The sequence below is a fragment of the Sus scrofa genome, chromosome 7 (genome assembly GCF_000003025.6).
Source record: "Sus scrofa isolate TJ Tabasco breed Duroc chromosome 7, Sscrofa11.1, whole genome shotgun sequence".
Lineage (NCBI taxonomy): Eukaryota > Metazoa > Chordata > Mammalia > Artiodactyla > Suidae > Sus > Sus scrofa.
The window spans coordinates 109894342-109914661 of NC_010449.5; the positions used below are offsets into that span (position 1 = coordinate 109894342).

Here is a 20320-nt window from a genome sequence, read left to right on the forward strand (position 1 = left end):
CCTCTTCTCCCAGGCACAAGGAGATAAAAGTATTCACTAGCTATTTCAGTCTGTCTCCCGTGCCTCAAGAGAAGACGGGCCATGAAAGGCACAGTGAAACAGACATAAGAAAACTGCTACGGCCTTACCTTTGGGCCCACTTGCAGCACTGGCCACCTGGGAAAACGTTCACCGAGAGTTGTAAGGGTCACGAGACTAAACGTTGGATCCGAAAGAATTAAAAAATGCAGATAACCCAATTAATCCACTAATATTTATTAGTGTACAAATAGCTTTAGAGGTAGTTTATTAATGAAGCATCTTTCAAATCATCCCATTCATCAAATATAAAATTCAAAAGCATCATCTTAAAAAAAGGGGAAAGAAAAAATACTTTTTAGAGTGTAAGCACAACATGTAGAAGTGGTTTTCAAAGAGCAGCACTTCCAGTGTTCTTCGGCTTCCTGCCATGACAGAATTACCCACGACGAGGACACAGCTCACTCAGACACACGGTCAACGTGAATAAATACATCACAGTGATGATCAGGTCGAGGCCATCTGCGTGATCACGTGCAAATAAGACGTCAGGAGCGACCTCAGCATTAAAACAAGGCTTCGCGGTCTGAAGACGCAAACCGCTCCTAAGGATCAGACAAGCGTACGCAGCATTCTAGCTGCAGGACATACCTGATCATGTTAAAGATTCATCTGTTTCGAGCAAAAATATATTTTTCGCTTCAATTATGTTTAACTTCCAAATGGCTCATATATTGATCCATCAAAACAAGAACTGGCTCTAAACCAAAACCAAAAAGAAAGAAAATCCAGAGTGTTCTATGGCGTTCTCTGAGTGTTAGCATGTGGCTTCCACACGGAAGTTGTCAAACTGGGCAAATTCAAAGGAGTGCGTCCCAATTGCGGCCCAGCCGTTCTTCGGGAAGTTCACAGAGACATTCTTCCAGAGAAGCTTGCCATTCAGCGTGCCGGAGGAGGAACCACCCTGGAGTGGGGAGAAACACATCCCTTCAAGACACATGAGAGGACCGTCTGAGGTCTGTTTCTCAATGGACAGCCCCCTGCTCAGTGCAACAGATATAATTCTCACTTAAGACTCACCACGGCCAAACAACTCCACAAGTTTAAGCAAAAGTTTGAAATACAGGAAAATTTTTTCTCAGAGGAAATTCTTATCCATTTATACAGTTTCCAAGGTACAAGGAATACCTCAAATTTTCTTGTACTCCACTGAAACAAAATGTAAAGCCTACGGAAATGTTAACACTTTTCATAGCATTTTGATAAAATTTTAGACAAAAGCTCACTACAATAAAAAAAAAAAATTGTTATTTACAAGTAGCTGCATGTATATGTGTTGTGGCTGAGAGCCACCAGTTCTTGAGACAGGACTGCTACCGCCAGAATGTTTATTTAAGGTCTTCATTAAGGAGCCTCAGCCCAGCCGGGAGAGCAGTAATTAACCTTAGTTTTATTGTTTTATCCTCATGTGGAGAGTATCATTTCAAAGCCATATCAAGAGTCTGCTCTTAAATTAAAAAAACAGTAACCATCAGGAGTTCCCATTATGGCTCAGTGGAAATGAACCCAACTAGTATCCATGAGGACGAGGGTTCTCTCCCTGGCCTCGCTCAGTGGATTAAGGATCCAGCACTGCCATGAGCTGTGGTATAGGTCTCAGACTCAGCTCAGATCCCACATTGCTGTGGCTGTGATGTAGGCTGGCAGCTGCGGCTTCAATTAGACCCGGAGCCTGAGAATCTCCACATCGCACGTGTTCGGCCCTAAGAAGACAAAAATAAATAAATAAATAAAAACAACCATTAGCTAAACTGATGAGTGGGGCAGGGTGGGAGGGGGCAGATGGAAGAGAGAAATATCCACAGGAACAACTGACTGCTCACTGACAGAGACATATACAAATAAGGTCTTCCTCAGACAGATGCTATTCCCACTTAGCTAAGGCCTGGCACACAGCTCTTATGATTTATTATAGCATGCTTATCATTACTAGAGCATGCTTATCCTTACTAGAGCATGCTTATCATTACTAGAGCATGTCTGTCATGACTACAGCACGCCTGTCATGACTACAGCATGCTTATGAGCATACACTCACAGCGTACTCATTCCAGCTACTTTTCAAATTTGCGCACGTCGAAGGATGAAGAGCTAAAGATCCAAAGCACTAGGCCAGGAACCAAAATAAAATCTGCTCTTAAGTCACAGAATTATAATGGAATGGGCCGTCATTTAGTTCTTTTATTTCATGGATAGAGATATTACGACATAACAAGATTAAAAACCAAAGGCACCAATTAACCAGCAGATCTAAGACGTAAATTCAAGAGAGCCAGCAGTGAATAAAACAAAGAGACACCTGTCACTGAAAGAGCTTGGTTTTAGTGAAGGGAGTAGGACAAACACACAAACGATCAACAGAATATGTATGATGTCAGGAAGTAAGAAGAGCTTCAGAGAAAAATAAAGGAAGGGAAGGGGCAGGAAGTGAGACAGGTGCTATTTCACACACGGCAATCAGGAAAGGAAGGGAGTCAACCATGTAACCAAATGGTTTAGAATGTAAACACAACTTAAAGTGGAATATTGGATAATAACAGATAAACCAGTTAAAGAACAGAAAAAAGTTCAGAAATAAACCTCTACACATGTGATGATTTGTTGTATCAAAAATGTGGCCTTTAAATCATGGGCAAAAAGTCAGGCTATTTAATAAGTGATGACGGCTATCCATTTGTTTAAAAAAAATTATATTGGGCTCCTTTCCCTGTGATTCACAAATAAATTCCAGATGGATTAAAGACTTAAACATAGGATATATGTATAGATATCATAAGTGATTTACTTTGCTGTACACCTGCAACACAACATTGTAAGTCAACTATACTCCAATGAAAAATTTTTTTAAAAAGACTTAAACATTAAAAAAAAAATCTAAACTTTGTTTAGCTTTTGGGGAAAAAAAAGTTCTAAGCCTTGGGAAAGGGGAAGTCCTTAAACATGACATAAAAGCAATGGAAAAAAAGTGAAATATATGATAATACCAAAATTTAAAACTCCTATTCATGAAACATACCAGAAGCAAAACGGAAATACACATGAAAGAATGGAAGAAAATATTTATGACATATGTAACAGACAAAAGGTTATTACAGAATATGTAATACATTCACACAAATCCATCAGAAAAAGACAATACAAATAGGAAAATAAATGAGGAAAGAATGTGAATAACTTCAGAGAAGAAAAAAACACAAATAGCCAATAAATGTAAGATGTGAAACCTCCCTAGCTATTAAGGAAATAAAAATCATTATTAGTTTGGAAAAACTTAAAAACTAATAATATCAAATATTATAAATATAAAATTATATATTTTTATAATTAGATATTTATCAATTTAACAATTACAAATTATTGATTCAAATATTTATTAATTTTATATAATACCAAATATAAATATAGAATTTATATATAATCATTATGCATAATGTATATTGTATATAATTATTAATTATAATTAATCATATATAATTAAACATATATATCTATTATACATTATATGATTAAATATTTATTAATTTTTATGTAATATTGTATTGTAATATATAATATATTAATATTTATATATTAACTATATATTTAATAAACATATTAATATTTGTCAAATATTTATATAATTAAATATTATATAATATAAAATGAGTTTTTATAACTGCTATAAAAATTAATACCATTTGGCTAGCAGTAGGGCAGTATCTGTTAAAAGTTAAAATCCAATTCCAAGAACTAATACGTGTCCAAACAAACAACAACCAAATCCTTCTTAACCATCAAAAATAAATTTATGTGACTTTGCTTATACCTATCAGCTCCAATTAGAATCTTGATATAAGAAACCTTGAAAAAAAAAACAGTTTGATGATTGACTTTATCCATCAATTACTTCTGAATCCAGAAAAAAAAAAATTTAAAAACAGTGGGGGTGATAAAGGCTGGTGCTGATGGTTCTCATGTGGGCTTATCTAGAAAGGCACAAGAAAAGAACCTTTTACCTCCAGGCAGAGGTAAAAGGTTCAGATTCTTCTGAAGTTCTTTAGCTCTTGATTGCTGTGGATGATTCTTAGTACGTCTTTACAGAACTATTCACTGGAACCTATCCTATAGCAGCAAAAGCCTATCATCCCAGGGACAGGTGGTTTGCCAGTATCATAGCATACTATGCCTGGTTCCACTACTGATCACACTTTCCCACCTCTCATTTGATAAGAGAACATGCTAGAAAGGCACAAGAAAAGAACCTTTTACCTCCAGGCATTCTCAACAGCCATACCTACCTTAATAGTTAAAGTGAGTGTATACCATTTTTTTGCTTTAATGTCAGCATATCCTGAAGTATATATGATCCATCCAGCTGTAACACAAAAAGATTATCCTAACTGATATATTTTTAAAATCTAAATCACAGAATCACATAACTCAGTGGGGTTCTCAGGTGTATTTTTAGGTAGCAAAGTCAGCCTCAATCAAGACAAACATTTCCAGATCTACAAATAATTTAAAACAAAACATCCTTCATTCAGGCATGCATTCAACATGCAGAGAGATCCTACTTAGAGTCATATACTAAGTATATATGAGCTCACAAGAGACCCAGTGAAATAAATTTAACAAATCAACCATGGTACAACGAAGCATTAGCAGGTAGGGTGCAGGTATACATGTACATCTGATTGGATTGAACGTGGAGGGTGAGAATAGACAAAAACTACTGTAGTGTAACTGGTTACATGGTAACAGCAGCCACTGAGGATTAATTAGAGAGACAAAATAATGAGTTAGTTTTTGAATGTATTATATTTGAATGTCTGAGAGAAGCCCAGGATGAGATGTCCAAAGGGCAATTTAAACATGGAGCAGGGAATATTGAAGACACAGATTTAAAATCCTGGTTCCAATTCTGCCACTAACTCACTCTGAGACCTTGGGCAAAGCAATTACCCTCTCTGGCACTCTGTTTTAGACCAGAAAACGTGCGGTCCCTTCTAGGCCCGTCGTGCTATGTTTATGCAATTCCTATTCTAATGTCATTCTTACTTCCTCTTTATTCTTATTACTGGAGCCCTTTCCACCTTAGGAAGAGGCAAAGAGGAGGAAACTATAGAAGAGCAGATTGTTTATTAATAGAGGATGAACGTCAAGAGACGTTAAATCAAGAAGAGTCATCACTGGGATAAGGCCTAGTTTCAACAGAGCAATGTGTACCCAAACCAAAGTGAAGTGGACAGAATTCAACCTGAACAGATTCTAAGCACCTATTCTAGATAAAATACTATTGTGCATAAGACAAAGACTGTTAAGATGAAGGAGAAAAGTCAAGCTGTTTTCAAGTTATTACTAAATTAGGTAATAGAGTTTCTTTACTTTAAGCAAATCAATCCTTCCTTTTATATTTCCATAAGCACAGCAGCAACATTCTTATAGTCCTGCTTTTATTTTTTTATTTAATTTTTTTTTCTTTTTGTCTTTTAAGGGCTGCACTGTAGCATATGGAGGTTCCCAGGCTAGGGGTCCAGTCAGAGCTACAGCTGCCGGCCTAAGCCACAGCCACAGCAACTTGGGATCTGAGGAGCGTGTGTGACCTATGCCACAGCTTACGGCAACACTGGATCCCTAACCCACTGAGTGAGGCCAGGGATAGAGCCCGCATCCTCATGGATACTAGTCGGGTTCATTAACTACTGAGCCACGACGGGAACTCCAGTCCTGCTTTTATTCACAGTGTTTCCTAAGCATTCTCTCCTGACTACTACCGCTTCACCCCAATCTATGGTAATCCTACCATGACAGCCTAGCTCAACGCAACAGTATCCAAAAAGCTTTGCACAGTTTTCTGTTTCATTGAGCTGCCTCTCTCTGTGCCAATTAATAAGCTTTATAATTTTGAATCCTTTGGCATTTGCTTGCATGTGTTGAATCCCAATCAGGTGTCCAAGCATGTTGAGGCTCTTTCATCACTCCCATAAGTAACAGGCAGAGACAGCAACGTGTTACAGAGTGAGTCATGTGCTACGGAAGAAGCCACTTACCTAGATCACCTGTAACTTGGTAGGATCCATTTGCAAAAATCCAGAAGAAAACTCCTCTGGCACTTCTAATCAAAATACCACCTTTATTTACCCTTCCGGCAATGAACACACCACCCGTCTCAGAGGTCTCTATGTACACATCACACTTGATAGTCAGATTGGACCTGCAGAATAAAAGTGTTAGTGCTTTTAATTACAACGTCTCGAATTACGTAGCACAAACAGCTCAGTTCACAGATGGATGCTTTCACACTTTTTTTTTCATTTATAATGACTTTTATTTTTTCCGTTATAGCTGGTTTACAGTGTATTGAGGTATGAAGTCCACACTTATAGCAGGTGTGGGATTCAAGAATCTTAGCTGATGATGGTTTTAAGTTTTGCATGACTGAAGTCAAGTCATATCACTACCTCTTTTAATGAGTTACTACTGGAAAGTAATATTTACTGTTTTCAAGTTCTTTAAGACTATATTTCCTATAGTCTAATTTATAAATAGTCTAAGTTATAAATCTATAGTGTAAGTTATAAATAAAACAACTTCCCATCCTAAGAGTATAATATTATTAGAAGCTATTTTTTCTAGAAATACATAAAAGTTTCCACATTATTCTGAACTTTCAAAAAGGTTTATTAAATTTCTGTCAACAACAGAAGCAGTGGCAACTATTAGGAGCCTCCGGGGGAACAAAAGCTACTGTGGGGCTAGTTTTTACATGTGAACCTAGCAAGACTTAAAAACCCTAGAAGAAAGAGCTAAAATTATTTCTCTGCAAAGACAGAGTCAACGCTACATTGATTCTACGGGGGGTTTCGAGCTTGAGCAGCACTGAAATCACCCTGGAGGGCTTTGTTCAACTCAGTTTGCTGGTTCCACTCCCCCAACAGAGTCCAATTCAGCAGGTCTAGGGCTGGCCCCTTGAATCTGCATGTCTAATAAATTGCCAGGTGATGCTGCCGCTGCTGCTCAGGGACTCACACCTTGAGAACCATTTTCCCCTACAGAACATCTCTGTCTATACAGAAGCAGTAAAACCCTGGTTTGGGGATCATTGAAGGACCGGAATATAACAAAGGAGGGGAAAGATTCAGCCAACCAGGAATTACCAGCGCTTTCACGATGAGCTCTGCTCCAGGCTTCCTTTTACAAATGCAACTAGAGACCCACAGCAATCATATGGCCGCCCCAAGCCAACATAACCTCTAAAAATAATTCCCCTCCTACTCAAATGCTAACTGTAAATAGCAAAGAATTAGAAAGCCTGCATACAGCCAAGCAATAAAACAAGCAGTTCATCTAAAATAAAACTAAGTATGGCGAGCAGTATGTTTTGCAAATGAAAAGAAATTGGATCTAGAATGCCACGACTTCTACATTTCTCAGAGTTTCCTGTCAGTGAATTTTGCACAGTGAATTTCCTTTACTATGCAAAGGAAAAGAAGCACCTGCAATAGGTACACACCATCAAGAACATTCACACTGAATCTTTTAATCAAAGCTGGGCTACTTGACAGGAAAAGCGAATGCTAAGTAACTATGCCCAGTCTCTCCTGTGTCTCCAGGCAGAGGGAGCTTTTCTCTGCAGACAATCAGCAGCTTGAAACCACTATGATCGGCCTCGCTCCTTACATCTTCCGCCTCCTTGCTGGTTCATTAGAAGTTTAAAAGTGCTACAGATCCTGTCTGCACCGGAAACTCAGTCTTTTTGAGTTAGAGTGAGCGAAGGTTGAATTTTTTTCTCTATTTTTTTTTTATATCACATTTCAGAATAAATGATTCCTGCATCAGAACTCACAGGCAATTTTACAGATAATGAAAGAAATAGAACAAAAGTGCAGCTTAGTCTTCCACAGCCATGATCTCTTAGAAGTGCTGAGAGAACAAAAAGCAGCCAGTATTTCAAGCAAAGTTGATCAAAAGGATGCAGAGTTCAGGTATGGGCAGCAAAAGATAATTTTGTGAGTGTCTTCAGATCCCAAACGAGGTTCATGAACAAGATAAGTCTTAAGGAGCTTTGGTAAAGTCTACCCTTTATACTCACATTCCTGTGCGGATATTTAACCAAATCTAAACACAAGGGAGGAAGTTCTGCCATAAACACCGTTCTAAACGCTGATGGCACTATGCACTCGCAGAGCTGGTCTACTTGAATAGCACGATGGATAAACTACACTAACTTTCCCTTTCCTACTCTTAGGAAGAAAACAATGATTAAAACAAGGCTGTGAAGCGTAGTCCAAAGAGCATGGGCTACAGCACCAGACGCACTTGGCCTCTTGCCCTAGTTCTGGAATTTAAAAGTACAGGATCTTGTATCATTGCTGCAAGCTGTGGCATAGGTTGCAGATGCGGCTCAGATCCAGTGTTGCTGTGGCTGTGGTGTAGGCCTCAGCTGCAGCTCTGATTCGACCTCTGCCATATGCTGCAGGTGCAGCTATAAAAATAAACAGAAACCTCTTCACTCAAGTGTGACAGGACATAATATTAATACTTCTGAAATTATGAGCCTTTTGAGAAGTAAAGCATCTTTTAAAAAGTAAAAAATAGGGAGTTTCCAATGTGGCTCAGCGGGTTACAAACCTGACTAGTATCCCTGGTCTTGCTCAGCGGGTTAAGGATCCAGTGTTGCCGTGAGTGTGGTACAGGTCGGCAGCTGCAGTTCTGATTCTACCCCTAGCCTGGGAACTTCCATATGCCGCAGATGTGGCCCTAAAAAGCAAAATAATAATAATAATAATTAATAAATAAATAAGTAAAAGTATGCGATCTTGAACAAACCTGTGCTGGAGCCTCAGTTTCCCAGAGTCTATAGGTAGAGAAGATGCCACTTTGCCATAAGGCAGCTCTGGGTAGCTCACATCAGTGTTTCCCAGTTTTCATTCCCCCTTCTCTGCAATAAACATGCATCACATCCAGAGAACAGACATGAACATGGGACATGGTGTGCATCTCCAAGCAGATACGACTTCGAATCCAGGATAGGAGATAATGGGAAATATACACAATAAAGAGGATGAGACCATATTTTAAAGGGTCTTGGAAGTCAGATACAGAAGTATAGCTCTGACTTGGTAGCAGGACAGAGTTCATGCATATTCCTGAGCTGCAGAATAGCAGGGTGAAAATGGGGCTTAAGAAAGACAAAAACAGTCCTTTCCTGACATGAAGAACTGGTATCCCCCACTTCTTTTTCTTTCAGAATATGCTGCTCTTTCCTTCTCTCCCCACTTTCCCCCACACTCCTCTTCCCCACCTTCTTATCCACTGCAATACGAAAGATAAAGTACCGCTATTTAAATACTGTAAATCTTCAAAGTTATGAAGAGTTTTGGTTAATCTTTGGATGGTGGCCTATCTCATTCCTCTACTGTAATGAAAGAGTCCCTCAATTTTTCTAGAGTGCCAGCCAGAAAGAATAGATTTGGGGTTCAGAGAGAGCCCTCTGTGATATTCATGAGCATGGAGGCTAAGGGTTGTCACAGAAACCCTTAAAGCGTTTCTGTGGTGGCTGGCTTCCAGACTGGCGACCAAAATAACAGGGTCCATCCCTGAGAGAGTTAAACCCAGCCACCTGTCGCAGAGTAAGGCCATCCGAAACAAGTGAGGAAATCACCGACACAATCAGAATATCCAGATACAGTGTCTAGAACTGAGGTGATGGATAAACATTTCTGCTGAATAAAAAGACAAGCCACCAAAGTCATCCTAAGTTAGGCACTATTTCTTTACTCTGCCCTGGTAACCCTCCATGGTGCTGGATAACTGAAAGTTTCTCAGGACTTACATTGGTGCTAAGGACTACATTGGATTTATAACAGGAAGTAAGGCAATATGAAGGGACACAGACTTTCTGCAGCATTCCAAAGACAAACAATTTATGGCTCTTTCTGAATTATTTTCCCTTCTCTGTCCAATTTCCGAGCCACAGATATGCCTGTTGGAAGACCTGGCACTAATAGCTACTATCACTAAATCTGAAATGCTTGTGTTTTATATTTCACAATGGAATTATACTAGTTAAAAGAAAAAGTAGAAAAGAAACACCTAAAATAATAAATGGTGGAGAGGGTATGGAGAAAAGGGGACCCTCCTACACTGTTGGGAATGCAGATTAATATAGCCACTATGGAAAATACTATTGGAGGTTCCTAAGAAAACCACAAATAGATTTACCATATGATCCAGTAACCCCACTTCTGGGCATATATCTGGACAAAACTATATTCAAAAAGATACATACCACCCCTATGTTCACAGCAGCACTATTCACAGTAGCCAAGACATGGAAACAACCTAAATGTCCATCAACAGAGGAATGAACAAAGATGTGGTACATATATACAAAGGAATATTATTCAGCCATAAAAAAGAATGAAATGCCATTTATAGCAATATAGATGTAACTAGAGATTCTTATACTAGTGATTCAGGAAAAGAAGGGCAAATACCATATAATACCAAATAATATCACTTATATGTGGGCTCTAATACATGGCACAAATGAACCTATCTACAAAACAGAAACATATAAACATAGAGAACAGACTTATGGTTGCCAAAGGGGAGGGGGAGGGAGTAGGATTGACTGGGAGTTTGGGGTTGGTAGATGCAAACTATTACATTTAGAATGGATGAGCAACAAGGTCTTACTACATAGCACAGGGAACTATATCAAATCTCCTGCAATAGATCATGATGAAAAATATTTTAAAAAAGAATGTACATATATGTATGACTGAGTCACTTTTCTGTATAGCAGAAATTGGCACAACATTGTAAATTAGCTATACTTTAATAAAAATAAAATTTTAGAAAGGAAAAAAGAAAGAAAGAAAAAAAAAAAAAAAAAAAGAGTTCCTGTCATGGCTCAGTGGTTAATGAATCCGACTATGAACGATGAGGTTGAAGGTTTGATCCCTGGCCTCACTCAGTGGGTTGAGGATTCGGTGTTTCCGTGAGCTGTGGTGTAGGTCACAGACGAGGCTCAGGTCTGGCACTGCTGTGGCCGTGGTGTAGGCTGGCAGCTACAGCTCCAGTTGGACCCCTAGCCAGGGAACCTCCATATGCCAAGGGTGCAGCCTTTAAAAGACAAAATAAACAAAAAAACAAAACCCTAAAACAGTTATAAGTCAAAACACTGGAATTCCATAACTGACTTAAAGGGGAAGGTGAAGTTTTGGTTTCATCATTATATTTTGAGTGGATAATAAATACATCTGGTCTCTTTATCCAATGCCTAAAAAAAAAAAAAAAAAAAAAGAGTGGGATTCACTAGCCAACTAAAAGCCAATTTGCCATCTACGGCCACCTGGTTAAATACACTTTCTACAAAGGTTAAAACACTGTAATTCTAGTATAGATCCACCAGGTGGCAACACTGATCAACAAATCAAATCTCCAGCAAAAACAAAAAAAAAAAAAGAACACATAAATCACAAGGTCTGTTTATAAATAAATGTTAAATTACAGTTGGGTCTAAAAGTCCTCAATTTTTATATTAAAATTAATTTTACCATGCAAAGTTACTATTAAATTGAGCACATCTGAGGAAAAGGCACCAAGGCAACTGGCTGTTTGTCACCACTATGATATTCTATTTGGTTCTTGGACCGGGACAACTGTGGAGGAGACCTGGTTTCAGAATGAGTCCGACAACATGACAAGGTGATTTCAGCCAGATCTACACCGAGGACATTAATCTTACATACCATTTGTAATCTCCTATAACACTGATGGTGTTGAATGCATCAGCGGCCCAAGTGATGGGTCTTTGGTTGAGAACCTGGCGCAGGGTGAAGCGATGCTCTCCAGGGTCTTCGATGTTCATAAAATATTCAAACACACCAGTCTGATCAGCGAAATTTGGAGCTTCACTAAAATACGGGTAATCTGTTCAGAACACAATAAATTGTCTGTTTAGTACCAAATCCGATAGAATCTGTCCTATTTTCTGGTACATTTTAAATACTTCTGAAAAGTTATTTAAAACTTTACAAGTAAATGACACTAATAACCAGAGTTTAGGGTTTAGGTTCATAAAAAGTTACCGACTTTTATCATAGCCTCATTATTAAATATCAATATGACCAGTGTGACCTGCAGACTTTATATATATATATATATATATATATATATATATATATATATATATATATAAAACCCATGCAACTGCTTAGGAGGCAAAATCATCAGTTTTGGAATAAGCAGACCTGGGTTCAGATTCTAGCTCAGTAAGTTCCCCAGGTTAAGTTGCTTAACTGCCCTGTGTCTCCAGTTTCCTCATTTCTAAGTGGGAAACAGGACAAGAGAACTAATAAAAGAATGTATATGAAGAGTCTACATAAGCTAGCATCAAGCAAGGGCTCAATAAGAGATAGTGTTATTTCTAATATCCGTAAAACAAGGTCTACATCACTGGTAACAGTCATCAGCTGAGAGGACATGAGGAAAGGCTGACCATATGACGTTCCCGTTGTGGCTCAGCAGTAACAAACCCGATTAGTATCCATGAGGAAGTGGGTTCGATCCCTGGCCCTGCTTAGTGGGTTAAGGATCTGGCGTTGCCGTGAGCTGTGGTGTGGGTCACAGACACAGCCTGGATCTGGAGTGGCTGTGGCTGTGGCGTAGGCTGGCAACCGCAGCTCTGACTTGGCCCCTAGCCCTGGGAACTCCATATGCCACAGGTGCGGCCCTAAAAGAAGAAAAGGCTGACTATATCAAATACAGAATTTACAAATAACAAATTCTCTTTTATTTCTGAAATGGAGCAAAACCCTGCTTGGGGCCTAAACTATCTGTCCATCTCTTCTTAGTTTCATTAAATTAAATAAGAGTCTTACAATGATGAAGGCTATAGAAGAGAACTCTTAGTCATAATATTTTATAGCTACTTTGCACTTTTCCAAGGGTTTTCACACTCACCACATCATTTCAGACATGAAGAACCCTAGAAGTACCTTGAACAGCGCAAGGATTAATCCACATATAATTCATGGCTGACCTCTCCATAGCCACCATTCCTCTACATCCTCGGATTCAGCCAACCCCAGGTCTGGAGTACTGTGACATTTACTACTGAAAAGCATCCACATGCAAGTGGGCCAGCACAGTTCAAACCTGCGTGGTTCAAGGGTCAACTGTAGTTCTAAAGCCTGGCTTATAGTTTCTAACTTTAGTTTTCAGTTTCCCTTGTAGCCCATAAAGCATTACATTTTAGATTGGAAGGGTGAGAATGCCTTTTAGTCTGCAGGTCATGGAATAAATAGTTTTGGTGTTGGCAGTTCTTCAGTGTTGTTAATCAGGCACATCCCATAGCCCGTAGGCTCCTCTCCCACTGAAGGCCAAGAGGAGTTACCTTTGCTGCAGAGAACTGAGAGACAGGTTGCTATGACATTCATGGTTGGCAACCTTAATGAGCCATACATGAGGCCACTTCAGAGTCGTAAGGAAACAAAACACCAAGCTCCCCTGAGGGTCACTGCTCACTGACAGGACTCCAGGACACAGTCCACAGGGCCATCAGGAGATCATTTCCTGGGAAAGGGAGCTGAGACCCTGTGGCAGGGACGGGGGTGGGGGGGTGTGGGGGATATAGGGAGCCTCCAACATGGTGGAATAAGCAGCCAGGCAACAACATGAGGTTTGAGTCACCCTCCAGTAATGGCAGCCTCCCGGCCTGCTTCTAGGAGCAGAGGACAGAGCCCCGAACCCCACCTGTGAGGTCTGTTGTGCCAGACAACAGCATCAACAAGTTTTGTCACTTACTGAGTGATCTGGGAATATAACTGCAATGACCCGGCTTCTAACTTTTTACACAGTTCTCCTAAATGACCTATATAATCCACGCCTTATCTAATAGCTTTAGGACGGACAGATCTTCCTAGAAAACCAGGAGAGCACAAATATAAAACTCCTAGACATAGCTAGAGGGTAGAAAATGAGCTGAATTACCTAAAGAAGACATAATTGCCCTTAACAAGCAGGTGGCTAGCACTGTGGAAAGACAGCTATTGAAATACTTTATCTTCCTCACAAAAAAAACAAAGGTGTCAGTAATGGCTCTCATGAAATAACAGGGCAGTACCAAGGCTACAAATCTTAAATTTCATCCAGAAAAAGTTAGAATTACAGATGGTCCCTGTCTTACAAGTTTTCAACTTTTGAACGGTGCAAAGGTGACATGCATTCAATAGAAACTGTACCTCAAATTTTGGATTTTGATCTTTTCCTGGGCAAGCAATACACAGTGCGATACCCTCTTGTGATGCTGGGTAGTGGCAGTGAGCAGCAGTGGGCCACAGCTCTGTCAGCCACGCCATGGTAAGGGTGACAAGTGATGAACTATTCTGTACCCAGACAACCATTCTGTTTTTCACGTTCAGTATAGTATGCAATAAATGACATGCGATATGCCACACTTCACTATAAAAATAGGCTTCGTGTTAGATGATTTTGCCCAACTGTAGGCTCGGCTAAGTGTTCTGGGTACATTTAAGGTAGGCTAGAATGACTTAGGAGGTTTGCTCGGTCAGGTGCATTAAATGGATTTTTGACCTACAATATCTTCAACATACGGTAGGTTTATCAGGACGTAACCCCACCTTAAGTCAAGTAAGGTCGGCAGTAACATTCATTCCGACAGTAACCTCTAGGTTTTTCTGGGCACTGAAAAAGACGGGACCCCCAAATTGTGATTTACCCTGAAGTAACACAAAAATTAGGTCCTGTTTACCATGGAGAGATTTAGAGCTAATCTAAAAAGCCACTCCATCATGCACGGGCTTGACAGGTAGAAATCCATCCGCTACTGCTGAAAAGGAACGTTAAGTCTGAGGAGGAAAGCTTACCGACGTTGAAATCGTCCTCATAGACACAGGGGAAGGGCTGGGACTTTGGAGGCGGCGGGTAGCTGCCTTTGTTTCCGGTGGTGAGAGTGGTGAATGTGAACAGCTCGTCCTCATGCAGTTCTAACGTGAAACTGCCACTGCTGTCGAGAAGCTGAGAAAGAAACATGGCTGTGTTCAGGGCAGCTGCTTTTGGCACATCTCGTGTGGGCTAAAGAGCTTTTGAAGAAATAAGCTTAAGAAAAGCCAAACTCATGTCTATAAGAACCGCCTAACCACTTGCGAAGGACACGCTCAATATCAAGGCCCACAGAATCTTTTTTCTTAAATTAACTTAGATTTTACGCAGTTAAACTTTTTAGAAAAGACCTTCATGTCACTTCCTGGAAGGAAGAAGGACTAGACGAGCCCGAATCTATTCCTAGGAGTCTGTTCTTCTCCATTAGACTATTAAGCTCCTGAGAGCTTAAATTTCATCCAGAAAAAGTCAATGCATGGAACAACGAGCTCTGCTTATTTGTTCTTTAGGACTTTCTAAGGTAGAAAAATCCACAAAACTCTTACTGTTGACTCAGCTGTTAACCTTGTACCATGAAGGAAAAGAAGTCCTACTCATTATACGTTCAGTTGATATTTCCATTAGCAAGTTAGGTTTGTATCACTTTTATGTTCTTGGTGATTTAATCTCTTCAAGCCATAATCTCTTCCTCCACAAAATGAGGGGAAAATATATACTTTATAGGGCTGTTGTGAGGATTATGTGAGATGTTTCTAAAGTTCTAAGCTCATGAGTGACTGACGAGAAACATTCCCTACATCATAGCTGTGCGGTGGTAAATGGAGACCTCTGAAGACACTGAAATCCTTTGCATAATTGGTGTAGACTAAACATGTGTCCACTTTATGAAATGTGAGCAGCTCTTTTTTTAGATCGTGAATTAAAGTAGTTTATATAATACCTTTGCTTTAATAAATTGTTGGTCATATCTATGAACTATCTAATACCATATTCTGGCTTAGGAAGAACCCCAAATGATATATTTTTCCTATAGGGAAAATCAATTTTATTATGCTATTTCTAGCAATGTGTTGCACAAAAAGTAGAGACTATTCTTTTTCTCAAGTTTAGTACATAATTGACATTCACTCATTGATGGTGATTGGGTGACTCACAGAACATTAATAATTACCAGTGGAGCTCCCGTTGTGGCAGAGCAGAAATGAACCCGACTAATAACCATGAGGATGTGGGTTTGGTCCCGGCCTTGCTCAGTGGGTCAAGGATCCGGTGTTGCTGTGAGCTGTGGTGTAGGTCACAGATGTGGCTTAGATCTGGCATCGCTGTGGCTATGGAGTAGGCTGGCAGCTGTAGCTCCGATTCTACCCCTATCCTGGGACCTTCCAAAAGCCAAAAAAAACAAACTTGAAAAAGTAGATTTGTGTCAATTAGGTGAAGTGATGCACTTACATGGGCCGATTCTTCCTTTGAAACATTTACTGATGAGAAACCACTGTGTGCTAAGCTCTAGAGCAGGCATCAAGGACAAAAATGCTACATAAGGCAGGGCCCCAACCCTCAAGTTCAGTGTGGTGGGAAAAGTGTTTACTAGGTTAGCATATATCCCTAGATGTTGGTGGCCTGAGACTGGTGAGGAAGGCTTCAGAGGAAGCAACACTTGGGCAGAGTCTTAAAAGAGGACAAAGATGGGAACAGAAGGCATTCTAAGAGGAGGAAGAAGCATGTGCAAAGTCACAGAAGTAATTAACTTGGCGGGCCATGCCCTGAAAAATGCAAGAAATTCCGTTTGTGAAGAGAGGCCAGTTTAAAAGGACATCACCTAGAGAGGAAAGCAGCCTTTTACCTCAGGAGGTGATAATGGGGGTGGCACACTACACTAAGGGATACGAATGCATGGGGAAAAGCATTGGGGCATTTTGAGCAAGGGACTGACAGAAGTCAGATCTGCATTTCAGACAAACCATTCTAGTAGCAGTGTGATGGGTGGTACTGAGACTGAAAAAGCAAAAGGTAGCTTCCAAAATCCAAGAGAGACGCAACGAGGAGGTGAAATGAGCCGTAGCAATGGACTGAAGACTAAGGAGCAAGTGGGAGGAAAACATGGGTGAAGCTGTCTACACTTGACACTGGCGGTATACAAAGCGTGACTGGGGATGCCAGTCTCAGATGAGCCTCATGTTTCTGACACGGGCAGACAAGTGATGGTACCATTCATGGAGACAAACTAAACGTCAAGAGCAAACCCACCCACCAAACTACACAGCCCTCTTTAGAGGGCTTCTATATAAAAAAAAAAAAAAAAAAATTGGTGACAATCTCATCTCTGTTTTGCTTTAGCCATAAAATCAATTATGAAATTAAAAATTAATGAACTAATAAAATTTCTGTTCCTTCTACTGTTGCAATGCTACTATAGGAATTTATTTTAAAACTACCCATAGAGGAGTTCCCGTCATGGCTCAGTGGTTAACGAATCCCACTAGGAACCATGAGGTTGCGGGTTCGATCCCTGCCCTTGCTGAGTGGGTTAACGATGCCGTGAGCTGTGGTGTAGGTTGCAGATGCGGCTCGGATCCCGCGTTGCTGTGGCTCTGGCGTAGGTGGGGGGCTGCAGCTCCGATTGGACCCTTAGCCTGGGAACCTCCATATGCCACGGAATGGCCCAAAGAAATAGTAAAAAAGACTAAATAAATAAATAAATAAATAAAATTACCCATAGAGAATCCAGTTGTTTGAAAAGATATCTCTTAGACGGTTTTCCAAGTTTGGTATACCACACCTGCAGCTCTGGTATTTCACGCTAAGGGAGAAAACACAAAGAAAACATGGTTGAGTGATTCGTTATCTCCTCTTTGAGGATTTCTAAAATCAGCAGCAGCAAGAATGAACCAATGACAGTCTGCAATTTATTTATCAAAAAGCCCACCTCAAATCTTAAATAGTAAATATGTTGAAAGTAGGAAGATACTATTCAAGCAAATACTTGATTTCCTATAAATGCTGCAGTCTTCTGGCAAACGTCTAAAAGATTTTAGTGCCTTTGCTTCAAAAATACTCATAACTATGTAAAAAGGTTTTGTAAAATTTCTGGCATTAAAAAAAATTCTCATGCAATTGGTAGTCAGAAGGGGCACGGTATTTTCAAATCTAACAGAAATAACAAGAATCAGAGTTCCCATCATGGCTCAGGGGTTAAGGAATCTGACTAGGAAACCATGAGGTTGCAGGTTCAATCCCTGGCCTTGCTCAGTGGGTTAAGGATCCGGTGTTGCTGTGAGCTATGGTGTAGGTCACAGACGCAGCTCAGATCCCGTGTTGCTGTGGCTCTGGCGTAGGCTGGCAGCTACAGCTCCAATTAGACCCCTAGCCTGGGAACCTCCATATGCCATGGGTGCAGCCCTAGAAAAGACAAAAAAAAAAAAAAAAAAAAAAGAAAAAGAAAAAGAAGTAAGAATCCTTCTATCATTTTATTGTGTACAGAGTACTATGAAGAACAATGTTTGAAAATACCTTTGACTACACAAGTGATGCTCTACCAAAAAGACCAACTTTCTTGCAAGTGATTTTTGTTAGGGTTTTTCAAAGCTATAGAGAGTATCACCTCCTAGTGGCTTCTGTACTGTTTGACTAAAACCAGGCAACTGACATCAGGCATTTATCCATTCATATACAAACTCTTAATAGCTTGTAATATAAGATTTTACTTAAGAACTGGTGGCTTGTGATAAAATATATAAATTCTTAATTCAAAACCAAAATCAAAGTTCCATTTATTTACTTACAAAAGAACCTTTAAGAACGAAGGTAGCAAATTGATGTGACACGTTGAAATAGGGAAGAAATGGCCTTATACACAGGGAATGTTTATGACTCTGAGGAGAAAAAAAATGTTATCTAAATGATAAAGTCCCAAGATTAATATAAATGATACATATTAGTGACAAATATGAGTTTATTTCATATTTTTAAAGACTTTATTCTAAAAATTTTTATTGAATGTCTATTGTACATGCCTAGTCAAAGTAAAACTCAATGGCATCTTAACTGAATCAAACTTTGAATTCCAGACTCATTTGATGGCACAAACAGATTTTTATGTTCTGTTTTCCAAGTGATATAGATTAAAAAAGGTAAATGCCTGGTATGTTCTCACTGAAAAGGCACCTTACCTGAATATAACCTTCAAATACAAAACTGAAGCCAACTAAATACATGTAACAAATCTCATTGCCAATTTTTTCCAAAATGGTCACTACTATGGGCTGGGATAAAAGTAATCTGAGACATAATCCCTCCGAGGGAATTCATCAATCACAGAGCACTTATAAAGTTCTGGGCCAGGCTTTGTGGGAAATTTTAAAATTAAAATTATAATTACAGATGTCCATACTCCACTCTCAATAATTGATATACGACTAGACAGAGAGCCAACAAAGATACAGGAGATTTGAACACTACCAAATAATTTGCCTGGAGTAACATGAAACATCCAGCAAATGCAGAATGCATATTCTTTTCAAGTGCATAAAGAACATTTACCAAACTACACCATATTATTAGCCATAAAAGAAGTCTCCATAAATTCAAAATGATTCAAGTCACACAAAGTCTGTTCTTTGACACAGCAGAATTAAATCATAAATGAATAACAAAAATCCCTTGAAAAATTCCAAAATATTTAGAAACTAAATAACAAATTCCTAAATAAGTCCTGCCTTAAAGAAAAAAAAATAAAAAGGAAAACTAGAATTTCGGAGTGTATGAAAATAAAAACACAACACCACCTCAGGATTTGTGGGATGTCACTAAAGCACGAGTTAGAAAAAACTTTATGGCATTAAGCATAGGATATAGGATTAAGAGCTATAAACTACTTGTATAAAGCAGATAAGCAACAAGTATATACTCCACAGCACAGGGAAATATAAATATTATTGTGTAATAATTTTATTTTTTATAATGATTTTTATTTTTTCCATTATTGCTAGTTTACAGTGTTCTGTCAATTTTCTACTGTACAGCAAGGCGATCCAGTTACACATACATGTATACATTCTTTTTTCTCACATTATGATGCCCCATCATAAGTGACTAGACATAGTTCCTAGTGCTATACAGCAGGATCTCATTGCTTATCCATTCCAAAGTCAATAGTTTGCATCTATTGTGTAATAATTTTAAAGGGAGCATAATCTATATATATGTTGAAATACTGTGTTATACAACTGAAACTAATATATTACAAATCAACTATTATTTTAATAAAATTTTAAGTAAAATTTAAAAAAAACAGAGTAAATAAAATAATAAAGATGAAAAGAGAAAAAAAACACAAACCAGAAAATCAAGT

General features: G+C 39.1%; 1 protein-coding gene across 4 annotated transcripts in view; it reads right to left on the reverse strand.

The window, feature by feature from the left end:
• The window catches only part of GALC (galactosylceramidase), a 66832-nt gene continuing 46746 nt past the window's right edge, over positions 235-20320 (reverse strand). For 3 of the 4 annotated variants that reach the window (XM_021098103.1, XM_013978351.2, XM_013978350.2), the window contains 7 exons: positions 18753-18842; positions 17684-17770; positions 14955-15105; positions 11817-11997; positions 6108-6271; positions 4356-4432; positions 235-982 (listed from right to left, as the gene is read on the reverse strand). In XM_021098103.1, the coding sequence (XP_020953762.1) occupies positions 836-982; positions 4356-4432; positions 6108-6271; positions 11817-11997; positions 14955-15105; positions 17684-17770; positions 18753-18842 (897 nt within the window). In that variant the 3' untranslated portion in view covers positions 235-835. 4 annotated transcript variants of the gene reach the window in all.